Source organism: Rhinopithecus roxellana, chromosome 9 (genome assembly GCF_007565055.1).
Source record: "Rhinopithecus roxellana isolate Shanxi Qingling chromosome 9, ASM756505v1, whole genome shotgun sequence".
Taxonomy (NCBI): domain Eukaryota; kingdom Metazoa; phylum Chordata; class Mammalia; order Primates; family Cercopithecidae; genus Rhinopithecus; species Rhinopithecus roxellana.
This window is the reverse complement of record NC_044557.1, coordinates 85431713-85454136: the sequence shown is the minus strand read 5'-3', so window position 1 is coordinate 85454136 and position 22424 is coordinate 85431713. Positions and strand designations below refer to the sequence as shown.

Here is a 22424-nt window from a genome sequence, read left to right as displayed (position 1 = left end):
AAGTTTGGTGGTGACCAGCTGCTAAACGACACATCTGAGGTTTAAACCTTGAAAGGAGAGTATTGATTAAAAGAGATTAGTAAAATAGGAGGAAAAAGATTTGAAGATACTACTGCTGGGGCCTATTTTATTACACTTCATTACTTTGTTACCCAAAGACGGATGCCAGAAATAGTCCTTATTAACATAATGGGACATTTCCCTTCTCTCTTGATCAAGTCTGGGGAGACTGTGGAGACTGTGTGGCAAGCACCAAAAGGGAAGTCCCCAGGGCTCATCCCAAAAGCTGCTTTACAGTTTGGCAAGAAGATGGACCAAAGGGCCTGTGAGTTATTCAAAGCCCTGCTCAAATCTCACCTACTCTACAGAACATCCTACAGAACATCCTTTGATGCCCAGCAGCTGCTCCCTCCTCCGGACTCCTATGACTGTAGCATGTGTGGTGGTCTCTCTCTCTCTCCAACTAGATTACAAACTCCATGAGGGCCTGGCAAGTTTGCCAACTCTCTGTACCAACCACAGACTGAACAAATGCGAACGCTGAGTGTTGTTTAGTGCCCCAGTGTCACTACTGGAAACTAGGGTTACTCCATGAAGTCACGACTAGGCTTACAAGGATGATTAACTGTTTACCTGACCACATGCTGGCAACCCCGAAGCTGTCCATAAGACCAGCTCTAGCACTCCAACCTTCTACTTAACAGGGAAGTGAGCAATGATTTCTCGAGCAGTAGTACTTTGGCAGTATCACACACCATTCACCTTTATTGAGTATCTTTGCCAAGTGTGCAAATACAAGCAAAAATATTTCTTGAGGAAGGGCTTATGGGACATTTGTGCACAATTAAAAAGAAAAACAAACAAGGAAGGCAGGCCCAGTGGCTCACACCTATAATCCCAGCACTTTGGGAGGCCGAGGCAGGTGCACCATCTGAGATCAAGAGTTGAGACCAGCCTGGCCAATATGGTGAAACCCTGTCTCTACTAAAAATACAAAAGTTAGCAGGCTGTAATCCCAGTTACTTGGGAGGCTGAGGCAGGGGAATTGCTTGAACCTGGGAGGCAGAGGTTGCAGTGAGCTGAGATGGCGTCACTGTACTCCAGCCTGGGCGACAGAGTGAGACTCTGTCTCAAAAAAAACTGATTCAAAATAAACAGGAATGGGGTCTTTTCTAAGTGAGATGCTAAAGTTAAAAGGAAACTATTATTTCAGAAATGTAACATATATGTATGCACATATATAAGAACAAATTATATATGTGCGTATACAGTTATGTATGTATATATGTGCATATACAGATGTATATATTTGCATACATATTTTAAGATATCAAATGGGCCCATAGAAGATGCTTTCTCATCCTCCCCCTTTCCTTTATTTCCCACATTTTAAATGGGGAAAAAGGCGTATCTATTTTGAAACACACCAAGGAAGGCACAACACAATCACACCAGCAAATAGCTACGATAATGCTCATGCCAGTATCTTCACTATATTTTTAAAAAAGGAATATTCAAACAGCATATTCATTGTGAAATACAAAAATTGTTTTAAAATATCTCATATTTCCTGAACTTCAAAAAATAAATATGCAAAGTATATTCTACTGAATTGCAAAGATAAATTATAATGGCAACTTCATTCTGGATATGATTAACATGATATTATTAAAACCCAAAAATAATTTGGAATTCTATATAACTGGCTGAGTGATCTGGTATTTTACCTGTGTCCCATCTAAAAAAATAAAATCTATGAGCCATACTTAAAACTATTTAATGATGGTAAAATTATGCCAATTTGGATAGCCAGAATGCTTATTTTCATAAGCTATTCTAGAATGAAGCAATTATACCAAAAATAGACATCTATGATCATCTTAGCCCATGAGAGTGCTTTTCGAGGTCTGCTACCTAGAGCCCCTTACCTGACACAGAGACGGTGTGTGTCCGCATGCCTTGCTTTTCGCTGTTGGCCAACCTGTGACAGACAAGAGCAAAGCTGTAAGCCCTGCAATTTCCCCAGGACCCCACCACTCGGCCTCATCAAGTAGGGAACTGCCTTGGATGAGGAAGACAAAATTTAGACAGGTGATTTCTTTAAAAATTGGATTCTATTAAAATAGCCAGGCTGCTTTAATGCTTTAAAGATCAGAAATTGGCCGGGCGCGGTGGCTCAAGCCTGTAATCCCAGCACTTTGGGAGGCCGAGATGGGCGGATCACGAGGTCAGGAGATCGAGATCATCCTGGCTAACACGGTGAAACCCCATCTCTACTAAAAAATACAAAAAAATTAGCCGGGCATGGTGGCGGGCGCCTGTAGTCCCAGCTGCTCGGGAGGCTGAGGCAGGAGAATGGTGTGAACCTGGGAGGTGGAGCTTGCAGTGAGCTGAGATCCGGCCACTGCACTCCAGCCTGGGTGACACAGCAAGACTCCGTCTCAAAAAAAAAAAAAAAAAAACTCAGAAATTAAAATACACAACCGAAGGAATGCTGAACTGTTGTGAGAAAGATACTCTTGACAATAATTTTAAAAAATGCAATACAATTTAATCTGGTATGAATAGGTTAAATAAAAATGTAAATGTAAATGCTACACAGTAAAGGATTGCCCCAAAGTTATGAGAGAAAAACCATACACCTGGAAGTGAATTTTGCGCTCTAAAACATAATATGAAATACTATAGTATGACTGGTCCTTCTTAAACTTATGACATGTAAAAAAATTATCAAGAAATACATTAATATGTACTATTACTTACATACTTAAAAAAGTAATCTCACTGTATCTTGCTACTTGCTTCATGAAATGGTTTAATGCTAGTTTTACATATTTACCCACAAAAAATAAAATTTTGGCCAAAAGTCTTCATGCCATTTAAAAAATGCAAGTACAGTTAGTAAAAAATTTTTGGAAAGCACAAAACACAGAGAAAAAAGGAACCACACAGCCTTTAGATATCAAAGTCACCTGGTCTTTCTATAAAAGCAAACCTTTTCCAGATGAAACACTGACACTTAAAACAGTACAGGTTGAATATCTCTTATTCACAATGCTTGGAACTAGAGTGTTTCAAATTTCAGATGTTTTGGATTTTGGAATGTCTGCAGATACATAATGAGGAATCTAGGGGATAGGACCCAAGTCTAAACATGAAATCTGTTTGTTTCATATACACCTTATACATGTAACCTGAAAGTAATTTCATACAATATTTTAAATAATTTTGTGCACAAAACAAAGATTTGACTGCAACCTGTTACACATGAGGTCAGGTGAGGAAGTTTCGACTTGCTGCAACATGTCGGTCTCAAAAAGTTTCAAATTTTGCAGCATTTTGAACTTTGAAGTTCCAGATTAGAAATGCTCAACTTGTACATCGTTTTGAAGCACTATAACTATTTAATGTGAACCTGTATAATCTCTATAATAATCACAGCAAACAGCTATAGACTTGTGTTCCTTTTATAGAATTCTCCAAATATTTGAAATTTTATATCTTTAGTATAAAAATTTAATCAAAATTGTTTTCTAACAACTCATTACTTTCTCTTCCATTGTAGCCACATGATTTATCACAACTTACCTTTGAACTATATTGGGCAGTCAGAGGACACACATTTTAAATCAATAAATTACATCATTTACTTCCTTGTTCTGTTGCCAAAACACTGGGGTTTTCCTTTGTCCGCACCACAATCATGTATGCTGTCGCTAAGCAACTTTCTCACGATAGCTTGGATTTCAGCATTTATCTGATCAATAGCAATAATGGTGTCCTGATGCTTTAAGATTTGTGAACATTCCACTCTTGTAAAGTTTGCTTCATTTATTTAGTTTCCTGTATGTGTTAACACTTCTAATGTACTACCTTCCTCACTCACTTTCATACCTATGTTCATGATTCCTCTATATGTGTGTGTGTCTGTGTTTTAAGAAATGGGGTGGAGTCTCACGAAGTCACCCAGACTAGAGTGTGGTTGCTATTCACAGGCATGATCACAGTACAGTACAGCCTCAAACTCCCGGGCTTCAGTGATCCTCCTGCCTCAGCCTCAGAACCACAGGAACACGCCACATTGACCAGCTTTGATTTTAATCCCAAAATTATCCCTTAACTTCCCACAACTAAAGGTACACTAAATAAACATTAGTTCCTGCCCTGATACGACCCCAAATGAACCTCTATCAGACACTGCTGATGCTGTAGAGTGGGCTGTCCAAAGCTAGAGGTGCACCAGCCACGTGCAGACCCTGCCTGTGTGAGGCCCACAGTAGTGCATATGACCTTGGCTGTCAGCAACTCGCCAGGTTGCCTGGGGAGGGCAGACAGGTTAAAAGGCCATGTTTAGGACTCTGGTAATTAATAACTAGAAACGATTATAGGAAAATATGATGGGGATGCTCTCCTGGCTTGCGGGTGGGTCAATGAGGTTTCTACAGGAAGTGATGTAGAATGAGACCTAGAAGATGAGTAGGGCTTAGCAAGGAAAAGCGGGTTGGAAGAAGAGTGGATCATGTAAAGACAGAATACTGGCAAAGGCCTTCAGGGAAAAGAAAGGATGCTTGCTCCTGGAATTCAAAAAAAAGTTCAGTGTACCTGAGGAATAGTATGAGGAGTAACAAAAACCAAGGCTAAAGTGAGCAGGGAACAATCACGCGGGCTCCTGAAAGCTAGGTTAAGAATACTGCAAAGTATCCTAAGAGCAAGAGTAGGTCATCTAAGATACTTAATTAGGAAAGCTTCCTCAAGCAGTAGCACAGAGCACAGATAGGCTAAGGGGCAAAACGGGGCAGAGCCTGATTTAGCTGAAGCACACAGAAAAGAGTCCATGTGGCAGGACTGTGACTGACCTGACACGATTGTCCCTTGCCTGGTATCTGGGAACTCGGATTTTCACGGAGTTGCCACCATCCCCTGACAGATATGGTACACTATGCCTAAAATGTTTGTACAAAAAATGTGGTTTATGCTGAACTCTTGCTTTCCCTCTGGGAGTGTGGAGTTTGGATGCATGCCAGGCAGAGAGTGCATGTATAAAGAACCCCCAGTAAAAACCTTGGGCACCAAGTCTCTATCGAGCTTTCTCAGTAGGCAACATTTCACACAGGTCGTCGTAATCCATTGCTGGGGAATACAGAGTGTCCTGTGGCCTCCATTGGGAAGGGACCCTTGGAAGCTTGTGTCTGGTTTTCCCCGGACTTCACCCCATGTGCCTTCATCCTTTGCTGATTCTGCTTTGTATTTATCTGCTGTAATACATCATAGCTGAATCTTGTGACTCCTAGATCTTGGGGACCCCCAACACAGGAGTGTACTTGTGTAGCCCAGATAGCTAAACACAGGGGAGACACAGTGGGAAGGTGGTGAAGCAGATGGATCCATTTAGAACATGGAACTGGAGGAAACAGTAATGGACTGGCTACGGAGAACAAGGAGAGGGAAAGAACAAAGCTCAGGCCTTAAACCCTCTCTATTCCAGTGGCCTCTTGGGCTCACTGTTTCTCTTTAGTGTCTTGGAAAGTGCAAATATCTCTGCAAGCACTTACCACACAGCTATAACTGTGTGTTTACCTGTGTATCTGATTGTCTAGATTTTAGCACTCATATCTTAGTCCCCAGTTCCTAGCAAATTGGCTGAGAATATAAAATTATATAAGTTATTTTGGTATAACTATTTGATTCTTTTAATTTTGTAGATCAACACACCTACTATGAAATTCAGGAAATAAACAAGACAATTAACATAAATTATTTCTTTTAATTTTCATACTTGTAAAATAGCCAGAATGCCACATATTTTCAGGTTCTTGTAAAGATTAGCAATAACATATGAAGCAAATGTTTAACAACAGGCTCTCGACATTATGATTATTCTTTAGCTCTCCCATAGAACTTAAAGGAAAAATTGAAACTTTTTGATTAAGCCTAAATACTTAATAAAATTTAAAACTGACTTGATTTCTTTCTAGAATTGTTTCCTAGTTCCTTGATCATGTATACTGAATTTAATTTTTTTTTAGGAAAATGAATAAAGCATGGAAATTTCCTTAAACTTCCCAACAAAACAAAATAACAGTTAAAAAAAAGCAGTACTTACTTTGGTATTGATGGCAAAGCCCGTTCACCTTCTGTGGGGAAAAAGACAAGAGATCTATAAGGCTCTTTTTACTCCTTTTGAAAAGATGGTGCCTAGATTCAGGGAGGAAAGATGAGGCTTACGTTGGTATTCCAGCAATGACCCTTTAAAGAAAGTTGCTACACTGTCTACCTTAGGTTCTCATGGTTTTATTTTCAATATTTATAACAAACATAAACTGACTATTAGACACAATTGTTTAAAGGGTACTTGTTGCGGGAAGTCAGGGACCCTGAATGGAGGGACCAGCTGAAGCCGCGGCAAAAGAACATAAATTGTGAAGATTTCATGGACATTTATTAGTTCCCCAAATTAATACTTTTATAATTTCTTATGCCTGTATTTACTGCAATCTCTGAACATAAATTGTGAAGATTTCGTGGACACTTATCACTTCCCCAATCAATACCCTTGTGATTTTCTATGCCTGTCTTTAATATCTTAATCCCTTCAGTCATCTTTTTCGTAAGCTAAGGAGGATGAATGTAGCCTCAGGACCCTGTGAGGATTGTGTCAACTGCACAAATTGTTTGTAGAGCATGTGTGTTTGAACAATATGAAATCTGGGCATCTTAAAAAAAGAACAGGATAACAGCGATGTTCAGGGAACAAGAGAGGTAACTTTGAATTGGCCGGAACAGAGCCATATTTCTCCTCTTTCAAAAGCAAATGGGAGAAATATCGCTGAATTCTTTTTCTCAGCAAGGAACATCCCTGAGAAACAGAATGTGCCCTGAGAGTAGGCCTATGAACGACTCCCTAAAGGCGTGCTGTCTTTTATGGTCGAAGCTAAAGGGATGAAATAATCCCCCTCCTGTAGCTGAAGGGATGAAAGAAGCCCTGGTCTCCTTTACCACTCCCAGGCTAATTAGGACAAGGAAAATTCCCACCTAATAAATTTTGGTCAGGCAGGTTGTCTGCTCTCAAACCCTGTTTCCTGATAAGATGTTATCAATGACAATGGGATTTCGCCCCATCCTGTGGTCCTGTGATCTCACCCTGCCTCCATTTGCTTTGTGATATTTTATTACCTTGTGAAGTATGTGATCTCTGTGACCCATACCCTATTCGTGCACTCCCTCCCCTTTTGAAAATCGCTAATAAAAAGTTGCTGGTTTTATGCCTCAGGGAACATCATGGAATCTGCCGACATGTGATGTCTCCCCCGGCCATCCAGCTTTAAATTTCTCTCTTGTGCTCTTTCCCTTTATTTCTCAAACCAGCCGAGACACTTAGGAAATAGAAAAGAACCCACATTAACCATCAGGAGCGGGTTCTCCCGATACATACGGCCTAATCCTAATAAAGAACTAAGATGCTAAGTTGGTAAAAGACTTCGTTCGCAGGAAACTAAAAGATGAAAGGTTTCTTAAGATTAGTCAACACTCCTTGTCAAAGGACCAGGCATTTTGATTTTGATAAAACTACTCACTAGTAACAACAGAAAAACCTGTGCAGGAAGCACAGAGAAACAGAAGGAAAGCAATTCCACAGGTGTGTGTGGCTGCCAATGGAATGAATGTATAAGACAAGCCAAGTCTCGGAGCTGTCACCCAAAGGAGCCGTGCACGTGGCTGGCTGGAAGGTGAGGCAGGCAGCTATCTACAGAGTTCAGGGTGAGCTACCTTTTTGCTGAGCAGGACACAGTGACTGGCTCATGCTGGCCTGACCACAGTGAAGCTGAGGACTTCGTTCAATGGTGAGGGAGACTCTTTCTTTCCTGCAGCCTTCATTTTGCAAACCAGGAAACATGGAGCCCTCCCTGGTTTAACCTCTTTAATTTGAATTAATGTAACAGCCCCCTAACTGGTCCTTTCTTCTAATCCATCTGAGCTAAATGATTTCAGAATAAACTTCCCAAATTACAAATTCATCAATTAAGCAAGTTATTATGCTTAACATTTTAGTGTCTCTCAAAAACTTTCAGGATGAGATTTAAACACCCCAGCTTAATTTACGAGGCACTGCTTCACTTCTCTCAGCACACAAACATTGCTCTGGCTGTCATCTTTGCATTGTGTCTGTGGAGTGGCACGGGAGGCTGAGGAGGCACCCATCTACCACTCATCACTCTGGTGCCCTTCTAGGCAGCTCCTTGGTGACACCTCTTGTGTAGTCACACTTGCTGTCCACAGTTCCTCTCCTTGCATTTGCTCTTGAATTCATTCTAATCAGTTCCCCCCACCCCCATACACGCAAAATACTCTTTCAACATCTCCAATGACATCTGCCTTGCTAAACCCAATTGTTCACTTACAGTTAGCAATTAACACAGCTCATCACTCTGTCCTTCTGAGAGCTTCCCACCCTGGGCCTCCTGAACCTTGTACTATATTCTCATGGTTTTCTTCTGTCCTCTCAGGGCACCTCTTCTCTGTCTTCTTCATTGGTTCCTCCTTATCTCCCTGGCCTGAAGATTAGAGAACCCAGTGCTCACACCCGTACCTCTTAACCTCACTTCCTTGGTAACCTTACCCAGTTTCAAAGCGTCAAATACCACCCACACTTTGTAGTTCCCAAACGCACACCTCTAGCTTGGACCTCTCGCCTGACCTGAACTTCTCCATCTGGTTGTCTACCTGACACCTCCCTCTGGATGCCTGAAGGTTGCTGGGACTTGCCGATATTCAGAACTGAGTCCTGGTGAGTGCACCTGCATACTTCCCATTGTTCACGTGGAGCCAGCAGTCATTACAGGGCCTCGCTGCTCCCCAATCCATACCCAGTGCAGCAAATGCGAGGCTTTACTGTACAACTCTATTCAAAGTCCTCTTACTTGTCACTGTCATTCCAGAACCCCTGACCCAAACATCACTTGCCTACATCATAGTAATAGCCTCCTGATTGGTCCCTCTACTTTATCTGTACCCAGGCCGACCTACCGTGGTCTATTCTCAGCACGGCAGCCAGAGTACTTATTCTAGAACATAAACCAGATCACATTAACTCCTCTCTTCGCACCCTCCAATGGCTTCCCAAATCACCGCGTACAAGCCAAAGCCCTTACAATGTCTTTACATCCTGACCAACCACCAGCCCTGGGATCACCCCTCTAGGCATTCTAGTGACCTGGGTCTCTGCTGTTCCAGGTATGCTTCCTAGCACTCCCCAGCCTTTAATAGGGAATAGCCAGATATCCTTGTAGGTTCTGTTTTCCATCCCTTCAGGTGTGACTCTCTCAGTGGGACCTTCCCTGACAACCTTATTTAAAATTGTATCCCTTACGTTCTTCCCTGTCTTATTTTTCTTGATACAGCTCAACACCATTTGATATATTACATGCTACAGTATTTATTTTCTCTATTAATTTACTCTGTTTATTGCATGTATGTCCTCACCTACAAGAAATTTCCATGCATGCAAAACCTTGTCTATTTTGTTTGCTGCTACAACCTCTATCCTAGAACTGTGCCTGGAAAATGGGAGGAGCTCAACAACTACATGTTGAAAGCATGCAGTGTTTGGTCTGGCCAATCTGCCTTTTCGTTATTACTGGTCACTATTCCCTGATTCTATACTGCTGCACATTGTACTCCCCTGAACATACCACACATGCCTTCAAAGGTGTTCTTCCTTCATTCGGGTAGAAACATTCCTCAGTATTTCAAAGCTCAGTTCAAGTTCTATTTCCTGCAGGGAGCCCTTCCTGGAATACCTCAGTCTGCACTGAGTGGCATCCTCTATGTTTCTGTTGCATCCACAGAGTATTTGCCACATATCATACTTCTCCACAGACTATTCAACCTGCCTAAGGTTACAGTAAGACTTAAGCTGCCCAAACGCATCCCTAATACCTAGCGGAGTATCTGGCACTTGGGAGACTCTCCGACCACTGTTTGGTAAAGAAAGAAAAAAATCAACCTAGGACCCCATGTTACTCTTTCTGAAAAACTGTTTAATTCTTCTAATTTGCAGAGATGGTTGTGAGGCTTAACGCTGTATACATACAACTCACTGCACATCATAGGAATTCAAGCCATCACTTGTTGACATTTTGAACATCTCTTTCAAGCAAAATAACCAAGTCACACCAGGAAGACCAAATTTAGAGTAACTGAAAAGACCTGATAAGTTTATTATCCCATGAACATGACCACCACCCACCACCAGCACCACCACCTTACTCATACCCAAATTGTTAATAATATAGCCTTTCAAATGACACATTAGTGTGATTTCTGTTTGCACTCTGTTGACATTCTATTTTCTGAAAGAAAAAGGAATCCATTATTATATTTTTGGCTAATAGGAGACTTCCTAAGTAACTCGGCGTGGGTAGAAAGGCAGGTATAAAGAAGGAGATAAGCAACAGAAGGATTCTGAGAGAATGTTTTCATAAAGAGAATAATGGAATACAGAAAAATACAACAGAAATACAGTGATGGCTTGCAGTTTGGCTTGAATTCCTTCTTGGAATTATATGTACAGTCATGTTTTACTTAACAACAGATACATTCAGAGAAATACCTAATTCCCTGATTTCTTTGTTATGCAAACATCACAGACTTTTGAGATATATAAGAAAAAATAGAAAGCATACTTTATTTATAGTGAGTTACAAGGGATTCTTTTTTTTATACCCAGAATTTTATTTAAACTCAAAAGTTTAAAAATACTAATACTAAAAATACTAATGTATTTAAATATAGTAATGGTAATTTAGAAAATCCTCTAAGTAGGTAGCTCAAAACACATACAATGTTTTTTTAGGCTCTATTCAAACCCAGCTCCTGGCTTGTGGAAGGTGTGAAACGGATCACCATCCCTAGAAAAGTAAGTACTCAGATTATACTGAATTATTCATTTGGTTTTCATTTTTACAGTTACCTAAAAGAGGATAACAGGCTGTTAGGGGCAAGCTCAGCTAAATATTTGGTAGAAATGTAATTGGGAATGCTCAGAAACAGCACCTCACCTTTCTGGGGTCTGATGATAAATGACTGCGAGGCTCCATTCACCAGCCGGCAATACCCATCTATCAGGTCAGCCATATTCTCCGCAATGGTTAGGGATGGTGCCGTCACTGTCAGAGGCTAAAGGAGAACAGACCAAGAAAACAGACTTTATTGTTCTTCCCTGTAAGCAAAGGGCAGCTGTGCTATGACATCAGACATCTCCATACACTTGAAAACAGAGAAGAGTGGGAATGAAACAAGATTTGTCATAAGATTTGAGAAAGGAAATCTGATATTTAAGGACATTATTCCTAGAATATGTGACAAACGCAAACCCAGATGAAAACAGAAAAATCTCTTAAACTGGGGCTCTAGAATAAATATAGATGAAAAAAATATTTTCCTTCAGAATGTCTGGCCCCTCTGGCATACTCCAGTTAAGGGAAGAATTTAGACAATCAGCAAGTTAAAGTATGACTTCTATCAGAAACTCACGTGGACTAATTTTTTTTATCAACCACCCATCATAATTTCTAATGTAAAAGAAAATTAGTATTTGTTTAATCTCCAGAATCAACAAGAGTTCCTAGAGCCCCTCAGATGTCACCAAACTCACAGAAACACAGGGCAGAAGAGTGATGAGGCATCTGCCTAAGTGAGGAGTGCTGCAAATAAAGCTACCCAGAGAACTGGCCGTAACAGACCAAAGAATCCTGGTGTGCTGATGGAAACAGAGGAGCTTCAAAAAACATGCTTTACACACCAGCACAACCGTGTGTGCCACCAGACTGTCCAGATCCTTTCACACGAGCGTATTTTGTCCATCTTGCAGAAAGGACCACATTAGGCAGTATTTGCCAAATGGCTCTTTCTCATGCCACTTGTTTTAAATCACTGTTGCCTGTTGATTCAGAATACAGGCTTTGGATCCAGACTGTTCGGGTATGAACCCCATCTGTGTCAATTACTTGATGTGGCCCACCTCTTATGCCCCAGTTTCCTCAACTACAGAATGGGGTTAACCAAAGTGTATCAAGGTATCTGCCTCCTTGGTTGTGAGAACGACACAGCTTCTCCTGGCTTCTGGGTAAAGAGCCACGGGTAGCATGTGCCCAGTATCAGGTACGGCTGCTGTTATAATTATTATAATCATATAACAATTATTATAATCACATCATAATTATTTCTACCCAGAGACTACCATGGACAACACAGTGTGGAAATGAACTCCGTTTACAGTCTATATACAGTCAATGCACCACATAACAACGTTCTGGTCAGTGATGGTGGGTCCATAAGATTTATACAATGGAGCTAAGAATCCCTATTGCCCGGTATGCCGCAGCCATCCTGAAGTTGTAATGCTCATGTTTGGGGTGAAGCTGCTGTAAACACATCTACTGTGCCGCCAGTCTCATGAGAGTACAGCACATACAACTACACACAGCACATAATACTGGATAATGACTATGTGACTGGTTTATATATTTACTGTTTTATTTTTTTAAAATAGAGTGTATTTTTACTTATTAAAAAAAAAAAGTTAATTGTAAAACAGTCTCGGGCAGGGCTTTTAGGAAGTATTCCAGAAGGCGGCACTGATCTCATAGGAGGTGACAGCTTCATGTGTTACTGCCCTTGAAGACCTCCCAGTGGGACAAGATGTGGAGGTAGAAGATGGTGATATGGATATTCCTGACCTTATGTAGGCCTAGGCTAGTGTGTATGTTTGTGTCTTCCTTTTTTACAAAAATTTTAAAAAGTAAAAAATACAGAAAATCATTTTAAAACTAGAAAAAGGCTTACACAATACGTATGTAAAAAAAGAACATATTTTTGTATAGCTGTACAATATATTTAAAACTAATTGTTATTACGAGTCAAAAAAGCTGAAAAAAATCAGTTTATAAAATATATAAGTTACAGTAAGCTAGTATTTACTACTAAAGAAAAAGGTTTTAAAAATAAATTGAAGTATACGGTGTATACTTCATATACAGTATGAGTATGTACAGTGTTTATAGTCTATAGTAGTGCACAGTAATGTCATAGATCTTCACATTCACCCTCCTTTCACTCACTGATTCACCCACAGCAGCTTCCAATCCTGCAAGCTACACTCATGGTAAGGGCTCTATACAGGTATACCATTTTTTATCTTTTATACTGCAGTTTTACTGTGCCTTTTCTATGTTTACATATATTTAGAGATACAAATATCATTGTGTTACAATTGCCTGAATTATTCAGTATAATAATATGCTATACAGGTTTGTAGCTTAGGGGCAACAGGCTATATTGTATAGCCTAGGTGCATAGCAGGCTACAACCATCTTAGGTTTGTGTAAGAACAGTCTGTGATGTTTGCATAACAAAGAAATCAGGGAATTAGGTATTTCTCTGAATGTATCTGTTGTTAAGTAAAACATGACTGTACATATAATTCCAAGAAGTTAATTTCCTTGGTACTTGATGATAACCTTTTTTTTTTTGAGACACAGTCTTGCTCTGTCACCCAGGGTGGAGTGCAGTTGTGTCATCTTGGCTCACTGCAACCTCTGCCTCCAGGGTTCAAGAGATTCTTGTGCCTCAGCCTCGCAAGTAGCTGGGATTACACATGTGTACCACCATGCCTGGTTTGTCTTTGTATTTTTAATAGAGACAGGGTTTTACCATGTGACCCCTCACCTCTAGTGAACAGCCCTCCCTGGCCTCCCAAAGTGCTGGGATTACAGGTGTGGGCCATGGTACCTGGCCTGATTATAATCTTTAATCATCATTATCTTTACAATAATGTTCTTGAATGATTTTTACATCTGTCTCCTGTCCTATTCTTGGGGATATTTAATCATTATTATTTGTAATGTAACCCTTTCAATATGCAAGAAAGTTGTGATTCTGATGATCCATGAAAACTTCATCCTTTTCATAAAAAAGTCAATAGTTCTAAAACATCACTATGTTACCATTTTCCCTTAATGATGAATGTAACAGTTCCTTACCTCAGGTGCACCTGCTATTTTTAGTTGTAGCATTCCTTTTCTGTCCTTATCTTCACTGTTTGAATACTGAATGGTCTGCACTTGAGTAAAGTCAGCAAGATGTGTGGGCTATAAAAAGGAAAGGTAAAATCTTTAGACTACGGATAAAAAACTCATTTCATGGAGTCTGTAAATGTTCTGTGAAATCCTTGTTGTCCTGAAAACATCCTCCCTAAGACTGAAGGTCTGGGGAAAAAAACAGATTCTCCACGCTGCCCTAGGGGAGCAGCCATGAGATTGTCTCCTGCACTTCAAGGTCAGGTCCAGGTCTGCTCTCTGTGATGTGCTGAGGAGACCCATATGTGAGTCGGATGAGTGAGAGTACAGTTACCACCGAGAGAGAACAGAAGATAAAGGAAGGAGGGAAGCTGAAGCAACCTTTGGCCTGACTCGTTTGCCAGCCTGGGAGGAATCTTACGGAATTCTTAGAGAGAACATTCTGCTCCCATTCCCAAAGAAAGAGGATCTGGGATTACTCCCCATGCACCCTGGGCTAGAGTAAGTTCTAAAACTTGCTGGAGTTCTGTAGCTAGGGGGACAGTAGGTATCCAAAGGGCCCTTCCCAATACAGAATAACCTCTTAAGACATGCCAGGAGAGTCTATGGTCATTTTCCTAAATAGCATAAACTTCTGCTTCTATTACTGCTGCACAAATTAATAAACACTCTCCTTCTTAAAAAGAAAAAAATAGAGTTGGGAGCAATGGCTCACATCCATAATCCCAGTACTTTGAGGGGCTGAGGTGGGATGACCCCTTGAGGCCAGGAGTTCAAGCAGCCTGGGCTAAATAGTGAGACCCTTTCTCTACCAGAAAAAAAAAAAAATTAGCTAGGCATGGTGGTCTGTGCCTGTAGACCCAGCTACTTAGGAGGCTAAGTCTGCACCAGTGCACTCTAGCTTGGGCAACTCAGTGAGACCCTTCCTCAAAAAAATACATATAGAAGATACATGTATCTTCCACTCTTCTAGCATCTCATGAGGATGATCATTTTGCATGTAAAGATTCCTATACATTTCTTCAAAACAATTTGCTTGGTTAAGGCCACTCTAACAGCTAATGCCCCTTCCCATTCTATGGAGAACAGACGATGCCACTAGAACTGAATTGGAATAGTTCAAAAAGAGATTCACACTGAGCTGCCCTTCCCAGCAAAGCATCTTCCTGCGCTGTTTGTAGGGACATATGTTTTGCAGGGCTCCTGCCTTCCCCCAGGAGGCCACAGGCAGCCCTCCATTCTCTTGGGCCTAGGCTTCTCCACAGCATGTCCCACAGTCCCTCTGCATATTCTTCCTGCTTATCCTCTGGGACATCCTGCCCTTTTGGGGTTTCTTCCACCTCATTGGTCTCTCTTTCCCAGTTCTTTTTATTGGCTTCTCTCCTACTCAATCTATAAATGTGAAAGGGCTGCACGGCTCTGTGCTGGGTGGGCCCTGTTATTCCCCCTAGTTGTGCCATGGCAAATGAATACCATACAGTCCTGGCGCATTAAGTACCATCTCCAGCCCTGACATCTCCCTGGAACTCAGACTCATGCATCCAAATCCCCATGTCATATTATCACATGGGTGTCTGTGAGAGATTACTAACAACATAGTCAAAAGGGTACTCTCTCAAAACATGTTCTGCCTCCAGGCTTCCTGACTTCAATAAAAAGCGTCACATTTGGCCGGGCACGGTGGCTCACACCTGTAATCCCAGCATTTTGGTAGGCTGAGGTGAGCGAATCATGAGGTCAGGAGATTGAGACTATCCTGGACAACATGGTGAAACCCCGTCTCTACTAAAAATACAAAAATTAGCTGGGTGTGGTGGCATGCACCTGTAATCACAGCTACTCGGCAGGCTGAGGCAGGAGAAACACCTGAACCACAGAGTTGGAGACTGCAGTGAGCCGAGATCATGCCACTACACTCCAGCCTGGACAAAGCAAAATTGTGTCTCAAAAAAAAGAAAAAAAAAAAGGATCATATTCAACCAGATTCCTGAGCCAAATATAAAAACAAAAATAAAGGCATTCTCACTGATTCTTCTCCCTTTCCCCATTATCCAATCTCTCCACAAGTCCCTGGCAACTTCAGCTCCAAACATCCAGAATCCATGTGTTTATTTCCCATCTTCACAGTTGTCACTATGGTCCAGGCCACCATATGATATTCTGCTTAGAGTCCTGCCATTTTTCCTAACTGGTTTCCCTTCATCCATGCTACAATATAATGTCCCTACCTGGAAGCCAGATCATATCACTCCCCTGCTTAAAAAGGTACAACACAAAGCATCATAACTTACACGATTTACACAGCATGACTTCTATCAGCAAACTGTCCACATGATTTGACCCCTGCCTGCCTCTCTGACCTAATTTACTGTTATGGTCTTGTCTTGATGATGTGTGCTCTAGTTTCGTTGGGGTAGAACCATTTCCGGGGTAGGCTGTTTTTAGCTGATCAAACAGTAAGGAATAGGAAAGATAGCCAAGGCTGCTAGATGTCACGTGGAGCATGGGTGATTCCTGCACAATAAAAAATTCTCCTATATCCTCAATGGCTTTCAAATGTCCTGGTGTGTATTTGTGTATTTATGTCAGTGCAAAATTTGACTCTAGAAACAAAGTCTGTGTAAAACCACAAAGTATGCTCTACATGGAATTTTCCAGGAATGCAACTTATGTGTAATGCAAGGGAATCCTGTATTATGCTGTTTTTGGAGTTTTATTAAGAGTCGCTCACCGTTCTGGAGAACGACACCACCAAGGGTAAGACTTGCTATAGTTATTTTGGTCAGTGACACAATGCACCTGTATCAGTTGGCATCCGTAGCTACTGCATGCACGTAGGTAACAGAAGATGTCAGAGGCTCCTTCCAACAGACTGAGAGCTGAACATCATTAGGTTGGTGGTGACACATGAAATGAGGAATACTATCTCAATAAGTCATTGTTATTGCTTTCTCATAATTTAAGAAAAAATTTGAAGGCACAGTAAGACATCTAGATTATGGAAATTACATTTTTTAAAATTGTTTTTCTGCCTCACTCTGGCATTATTCCCCAAGGTCAGCCACATAAATTTTCCCTATCACTTTCCTGTCCCACTTGTATGGAGTGACTTCTGATTGTCCTCCCTCAAATTAAAAGTCATTACTAAGTGGGTGCATCTGACTATAGCGCCTTCCAATGTATTGTGCTGAACTTTTAGATACTGATAAGATATTTTAAAAAATTATTTGAATAGGGGAATAACATGCTCTGTAATTTTAATTTCAGGATAGCAAAAGATAATTTAAAACATGTTATAAAGAGAACAGGGTTAACAGGGGCTGGCAGTGCCCACCTACTCTAAATCAAACACTCAGATACTCTCTCTCATACCACCCTACTATAGCCCTTTAGCACAATCACATTATTTATATTGCTTATTTTCTTTCTTATATCCTACTTTATAACTAGAAGGAAAGCCCCATGAGGATGAGAGTATCATGTCCACCTTGTCCACCACCAGATTACAAGGAAGCAAGGCCATGCCTGGCATGTAAGTGAATGAAGTATGAGAAGTTATTAGGTGCGCGACTGTGTTCCAAGTATCAGAAATACGGCAGCAAACAATGATAACATGAATCCAGACTTGAAACAAATATTGCACAAGTAAACCATTACAACTGTGATAAGGACTATAACAAAGCAATAGACGGTACTGTATAAAAATATCTAATTTACTGGGAAGGAGAGAAGGGAGGAAATAGAGCCTCAGAAAAAGTTTCACTGCAAAAAAGAGAATAAGACTTGGGCAACACAAGCTTAAGACCAGGTATATTAAATAAAGGTACAATACTGCACCACCAGAATCTAGCCTACCACTTAGCACAAGGCAGGCTGCACACAATATATATGCAAAATGACTAAGGTAACACTCAAGATAGGCATGTAAATGGTCATTACAAGGGCAAAAAGAGAGGGAACGGGCACTCGAGGATGTGCTGTTCGATTGGTGGCAGGAAGCCACACATAGCTATGGAGTACCCAGTGGTATGTGGCTCCTCCAGGCTGAGATAAGCTGGCAGGGTACAATGCATGCCAGATTTCAAAAACTTGGAATGATAAAAATAAGATAAAGTCTCGGGAATTCTTATACTGATTATATCTTGAAATGACGATATATTGGATATACTGTATCAAATAAAATATATTAAAATTAATTTCACCTGTCTTTTTACCTTTTTAAATGTGGTTACCAGAAAATTTTAAATTACCTATGAGGCTTGCATCATGCTGCTGCTGGACAGCGCTGAGAAGTCAAGTAAAGTAGATAAAGACTCAGAAGTACCCAGTGGGTTTATCTACAGGGGATCACTGTTATCCTTGGCAAGGCATTGGGGGGTGGACGATGGTGGAATAATGACAGTAGGCAGGAAAGGTCTGGTTGAAGCAGGTTGAAGAGATAGTGGGAAGAATTGTAGGCAATGCATTTAGATAATCTGTCAAGAAGTTTTGCAATAAACGACAGGAAACCAGGGAGAGAGAGGGACACAGGGCTAAAAGAGGGCATTTTAGGACAAGAGAAACTATACATTTTTCTATGCTGACAGAAGTGTCTGCTGCTACAGGAAAGAGTGGGCAGAACTGAAGAATTACCATGAACAGGTAAGATGGGATAGAAGCCATTACCTAGCAGAGGGTTGGTCTCATTCAGGAACACGAAGTTCACCCATGAGAGGCAGAAAAAAACGAGGAGGAGGAGGAGTGTGGCAGGCAGAAACGTGAGAAGTGCAGTGTATGGAATCTTCTGGGGGCTCTATCCTGATTGCTCCAATCTTGCTTTCTTCTACTTTATGTAGCTAATACCTCTTATTTCGTAGGCACAGAGGTCCTTATAAACTCAAATGGAAAACATATATATATTTTCAAGGAACATTTACAAAAATCATACGCTTGGCCATAAAGAAGATCTTAGCAAATGTGAAATGGTTAACATTTAAAAATCGTATTACCTGCTCATAAGCCAATATGAAATTTTTGGCTCATAATATGCTCATAGAAATAAAAATGAGATAAAACCCCAGGGTTGCTTGAAAATTAATATTCTTCTAAACAATGCTATAATGAAAAAGAGAAATAAAAATAAAATTTTTGTTTTTTTTCTGAGATTGAGTCTCACTCTGTCATCCGGCCTGGAGAGAAGCAGTGAGTGCAATCTCCGCTCACTGCAGCCTTTGCCTCCCGTGTTCAAGCACTTCTCCTGCCTCAGTGTCCTGAAGTAGCTGGGACTATAGGCGCCACCACGCCTGGCTAATTTTTGTATTTTTAGTAGAGACGGGGTTTCACCATGTTGGCCAGGCTGGTCTCAGACTTCTGACCTCAAGTGATACGCCTGCCTCGGCCTCCCAAAGTGCTGGGATTACAGGCGTGAGCCACTGTGCCTGGCCAAAGATAAAATTTCAAATGAGTATACAGAAATACAATGAAAAGAAGAATACCACATACCTAGAAAGGTAAGACATATTCAAAGTTGTGCAAGAAGAAAATGGCCTCCAATGTAAACAAGAATACATTTTAAAGATGCACTTAAAGGGAAGAGCACAATAAAAGGACAAAAATAATGAAGATACTACAAAAACATAATTAATGAAGAAAAATACTGAAATCAATGAAAAGGAATAGTACTGCTGCAATAAATCACTAAACTTGTCCTTCAAAAAACAATTAGAATAGATAGACAGACCTTTACAAGTCTGAAAAAGAGCCAAATCAAAAGAGCTTAGGCATGAAACAGGAATATAGAGACAAAGTTACTGGAAAGATTTTAAGAGAACTATGAGAGGCAACTCCATGGCAGCAAAATGAAAATGTAGAGAAATGGATAATATGCTAAATTACCAAAGCTGACACAAGTGGAAAATCTGGATAGATCTATTACTATTAGGCACAGTGATTCACGCCTGTCATTTCAGCACTTTGGGAGAATGGGGTGGACAGATTACTTGAGCCCAGGAGTTTGAGACCAGCTTGGGCAACATAGCAAAACCCCCTCTCTACAAAAAAATACAAAAATTAGCCGGGTGTGATGGTGTGTACCTGTAGTCCCAGCTACTTGGGAGACTGAGGCAGGAGAACTGCTTGAGCCCAGGAGGCAGAGGTTGCAGTAAGCCATGATTGTGTCATTGCATTCCAGCCTGGGTGACAGGGTGAGACCCTGTCTCAAAAAAGATCTATTACTATTGAAGTGATTAAAAAGATAAAACACCTACCATTTAAAAAGGCATCATGTTGTTATATAGATCAATTCTACCTAATCTTTAAAAAACATGCAATTCCAATTTGAATTAAAATATTTCAGGCCATTAAAAATCACCAGAGAGAGGGAAGGCACTGAGAGTGAATGAAGGAAAGACACAGAAGCTTGGCTGAAGGGGAGGAAGCTGGGAACCCTGCAAGAGGCTACTGTGCACTAAGACTCATTCCTGGCCCACAATTACCCTGGGGGAATGGATGAGTGGAACTGGCAAGGAGCAACCTGCTCTCACTACGGGCCTCTTAAATCCCAGCATGGGGCCCCTCAACTACTATGGACACTTGAGGTCACAGGGAGAGCTGCTTAGAGAAGTGGTAGGGATAGCAGCCAGCTGAGGTGGAGACCAGAAGGTTTGGTGCAGGAGCGTCTGTAGTAGAACACGGCCCGGGAAGCCCTGACTTGCTCCCATAAGAGACTTTAGCCCTAGGGGAACTGCTGGACCTGAACTCTGCAAGGTGAGCTTACCTATCAGAAGGGGGTTAGTCTGACCTGAGCACCCTTGGGCTTCTGGCTTCTCCTAGGGTCCCAGCCTGAACGTGCCGGCTTACAGGGTAGTCTTGGGTGCCCTGGGGGCCCACATCATAGCTTCTGCAGTGGCAGACCAGCAGAGGGCTCCAGCTGACCAGCAGAGGGCTCCAGCGGGGCAGCCCCCATGCCACACACCAGCCCACCTGCTCCCTCCCCACACTGCAAATTCCTCTAGCCCACAGCAATCCCTAACAGAGTTTTGCTGGCACCTGTGTGTGCAGGCAGGTATTGCCTGCCGTGCCTCACCAGTATACGTGCGCACACAACCCCCAAACTCACCCATGCCTGATTGCCACCTCAGTTGGAACCTTGGCAGGCACAAAGCCATACAGCCCTGCCGCCCACTGCCAGCACCCCACGTTTATGTCAACATTACCCCAAGAGTGAAAGCAGGCACAGAGAACAGCAGATTCTCCTCTACCCTGAGCAAACACCCATGCTTACAGCACACAGAGTGCACACACAGACCTGGACCTGCCAGCAACCCGACCCTGTGCTATCACCGCCACCAGCACCAATGCTGCACAGTTGCCAGCAGGCACCCCCCACCCAAACCATGCTGCTACTGCCACTGTAGTGAATGCCGGAATGGAGACAGGAACCCCAGTACCCACTAGCAACCTGCCTGGCTGATGAGCGTGGACCCACTGTGCTGCCACTGCTGCTGGCACATGGGAACAAGCACGGATCCTATGCCACCACACTGTGAAATGCTTTGGCTGACACCACCCATTGGAGTGTAGTGACCAGCGGTCTGGGAGCACCCCCACCACCCTGCAAGCACAGTGGATTCCTAACCTCCGGGAGCCAGAGAACAAAGTTGGAGCCCAATACCAGTCTCCTAGAATTAGAGCACACAGTCCAGGAATTAGGAGCTGGGCACTGGCCCCCCAAAATATTCCAAAAATGAAGCCAGTCAGCTGAGTCCACCTTACCACAATCAAACCCTCAAGGTCATCAAATAGGATAAACAAACAAAGAAACAAACAAAATCCAAAGGTCAGCAACTTCAAAGGTTGAAGAAACATCAGCCCACAAGATGGAAAGAACCACTGCAAGAACTCTAACAACTCAAAAAGCTAGAGTGCCTTCTTTTCTCTAAACGACCACACCACCTCGCGAGCAAGGGTTCTGAACTGGGCTGAGATGGCTGAAATGACAGAAATACACTTCAGAATATAGATACGAACGAAGATCATTGAGATGTAGGAGCACATTGAAATCCAATCCAAGGAAGCTAAGAATCACAGTAAAACAATATGGGAGCTGAGAGAAAAAATAACCAGAATAGAAAAGAACATAATCAACCTGATGGAGCTGAAAATGAAAAGCACACTACAAAGATTTCAAAACACAACCACAAAGTATTAATAGTATAATAGACCAAGCTGAGGACAGAATTCCAGAGCTTGAAAACTGTCTTTCTAAAATAGGTCAGAAAAGAATAGAGCAAAAAGAATGAAAAGGAATGAAGAAAGCCTCTGTGAAATATGGGATTATGTAAAGAGACCAAATCTATGTCTCACTGGTGT

General features: G+C 41.6%; 1 protein-coding gene across 15 annotated transcripts in view; it reads right to left on the bottom strand.

Annotated features, from left to right (window-relative positions):
- The window catches only part of PTK2 (protein tyrosine kinase 2), a 357696-nt gene that overhangs the window by 139221 nt on the left and 196051 nt on the right, over window positions 1-22424 (bottom strand). For all 15 annotated transcript variants that reach the window (XM_030937412.1, XM_030937408.1, XM_030937413.1 and 12 more), the window contains 4 exons: window positions 14040-14147; window positions 11058-11175; window positions 6104-6134; window positions 1929-1981 (listed from right to left, as the gene is read on the bottom strand). In XM_030937412.1, coding sequence (XP_030793272.1) covers window positions 1929-1981; window positions 6104-6134; window positions 11058-11175; window positions 14040-14147 — 310 coding nt within the window. The remainder of the gene's footprint in view (window positions 1-1928; window positions 1982-6103; window positions 6135-11057; window positions 11176-14039; window positions 14148-22424) is intronic.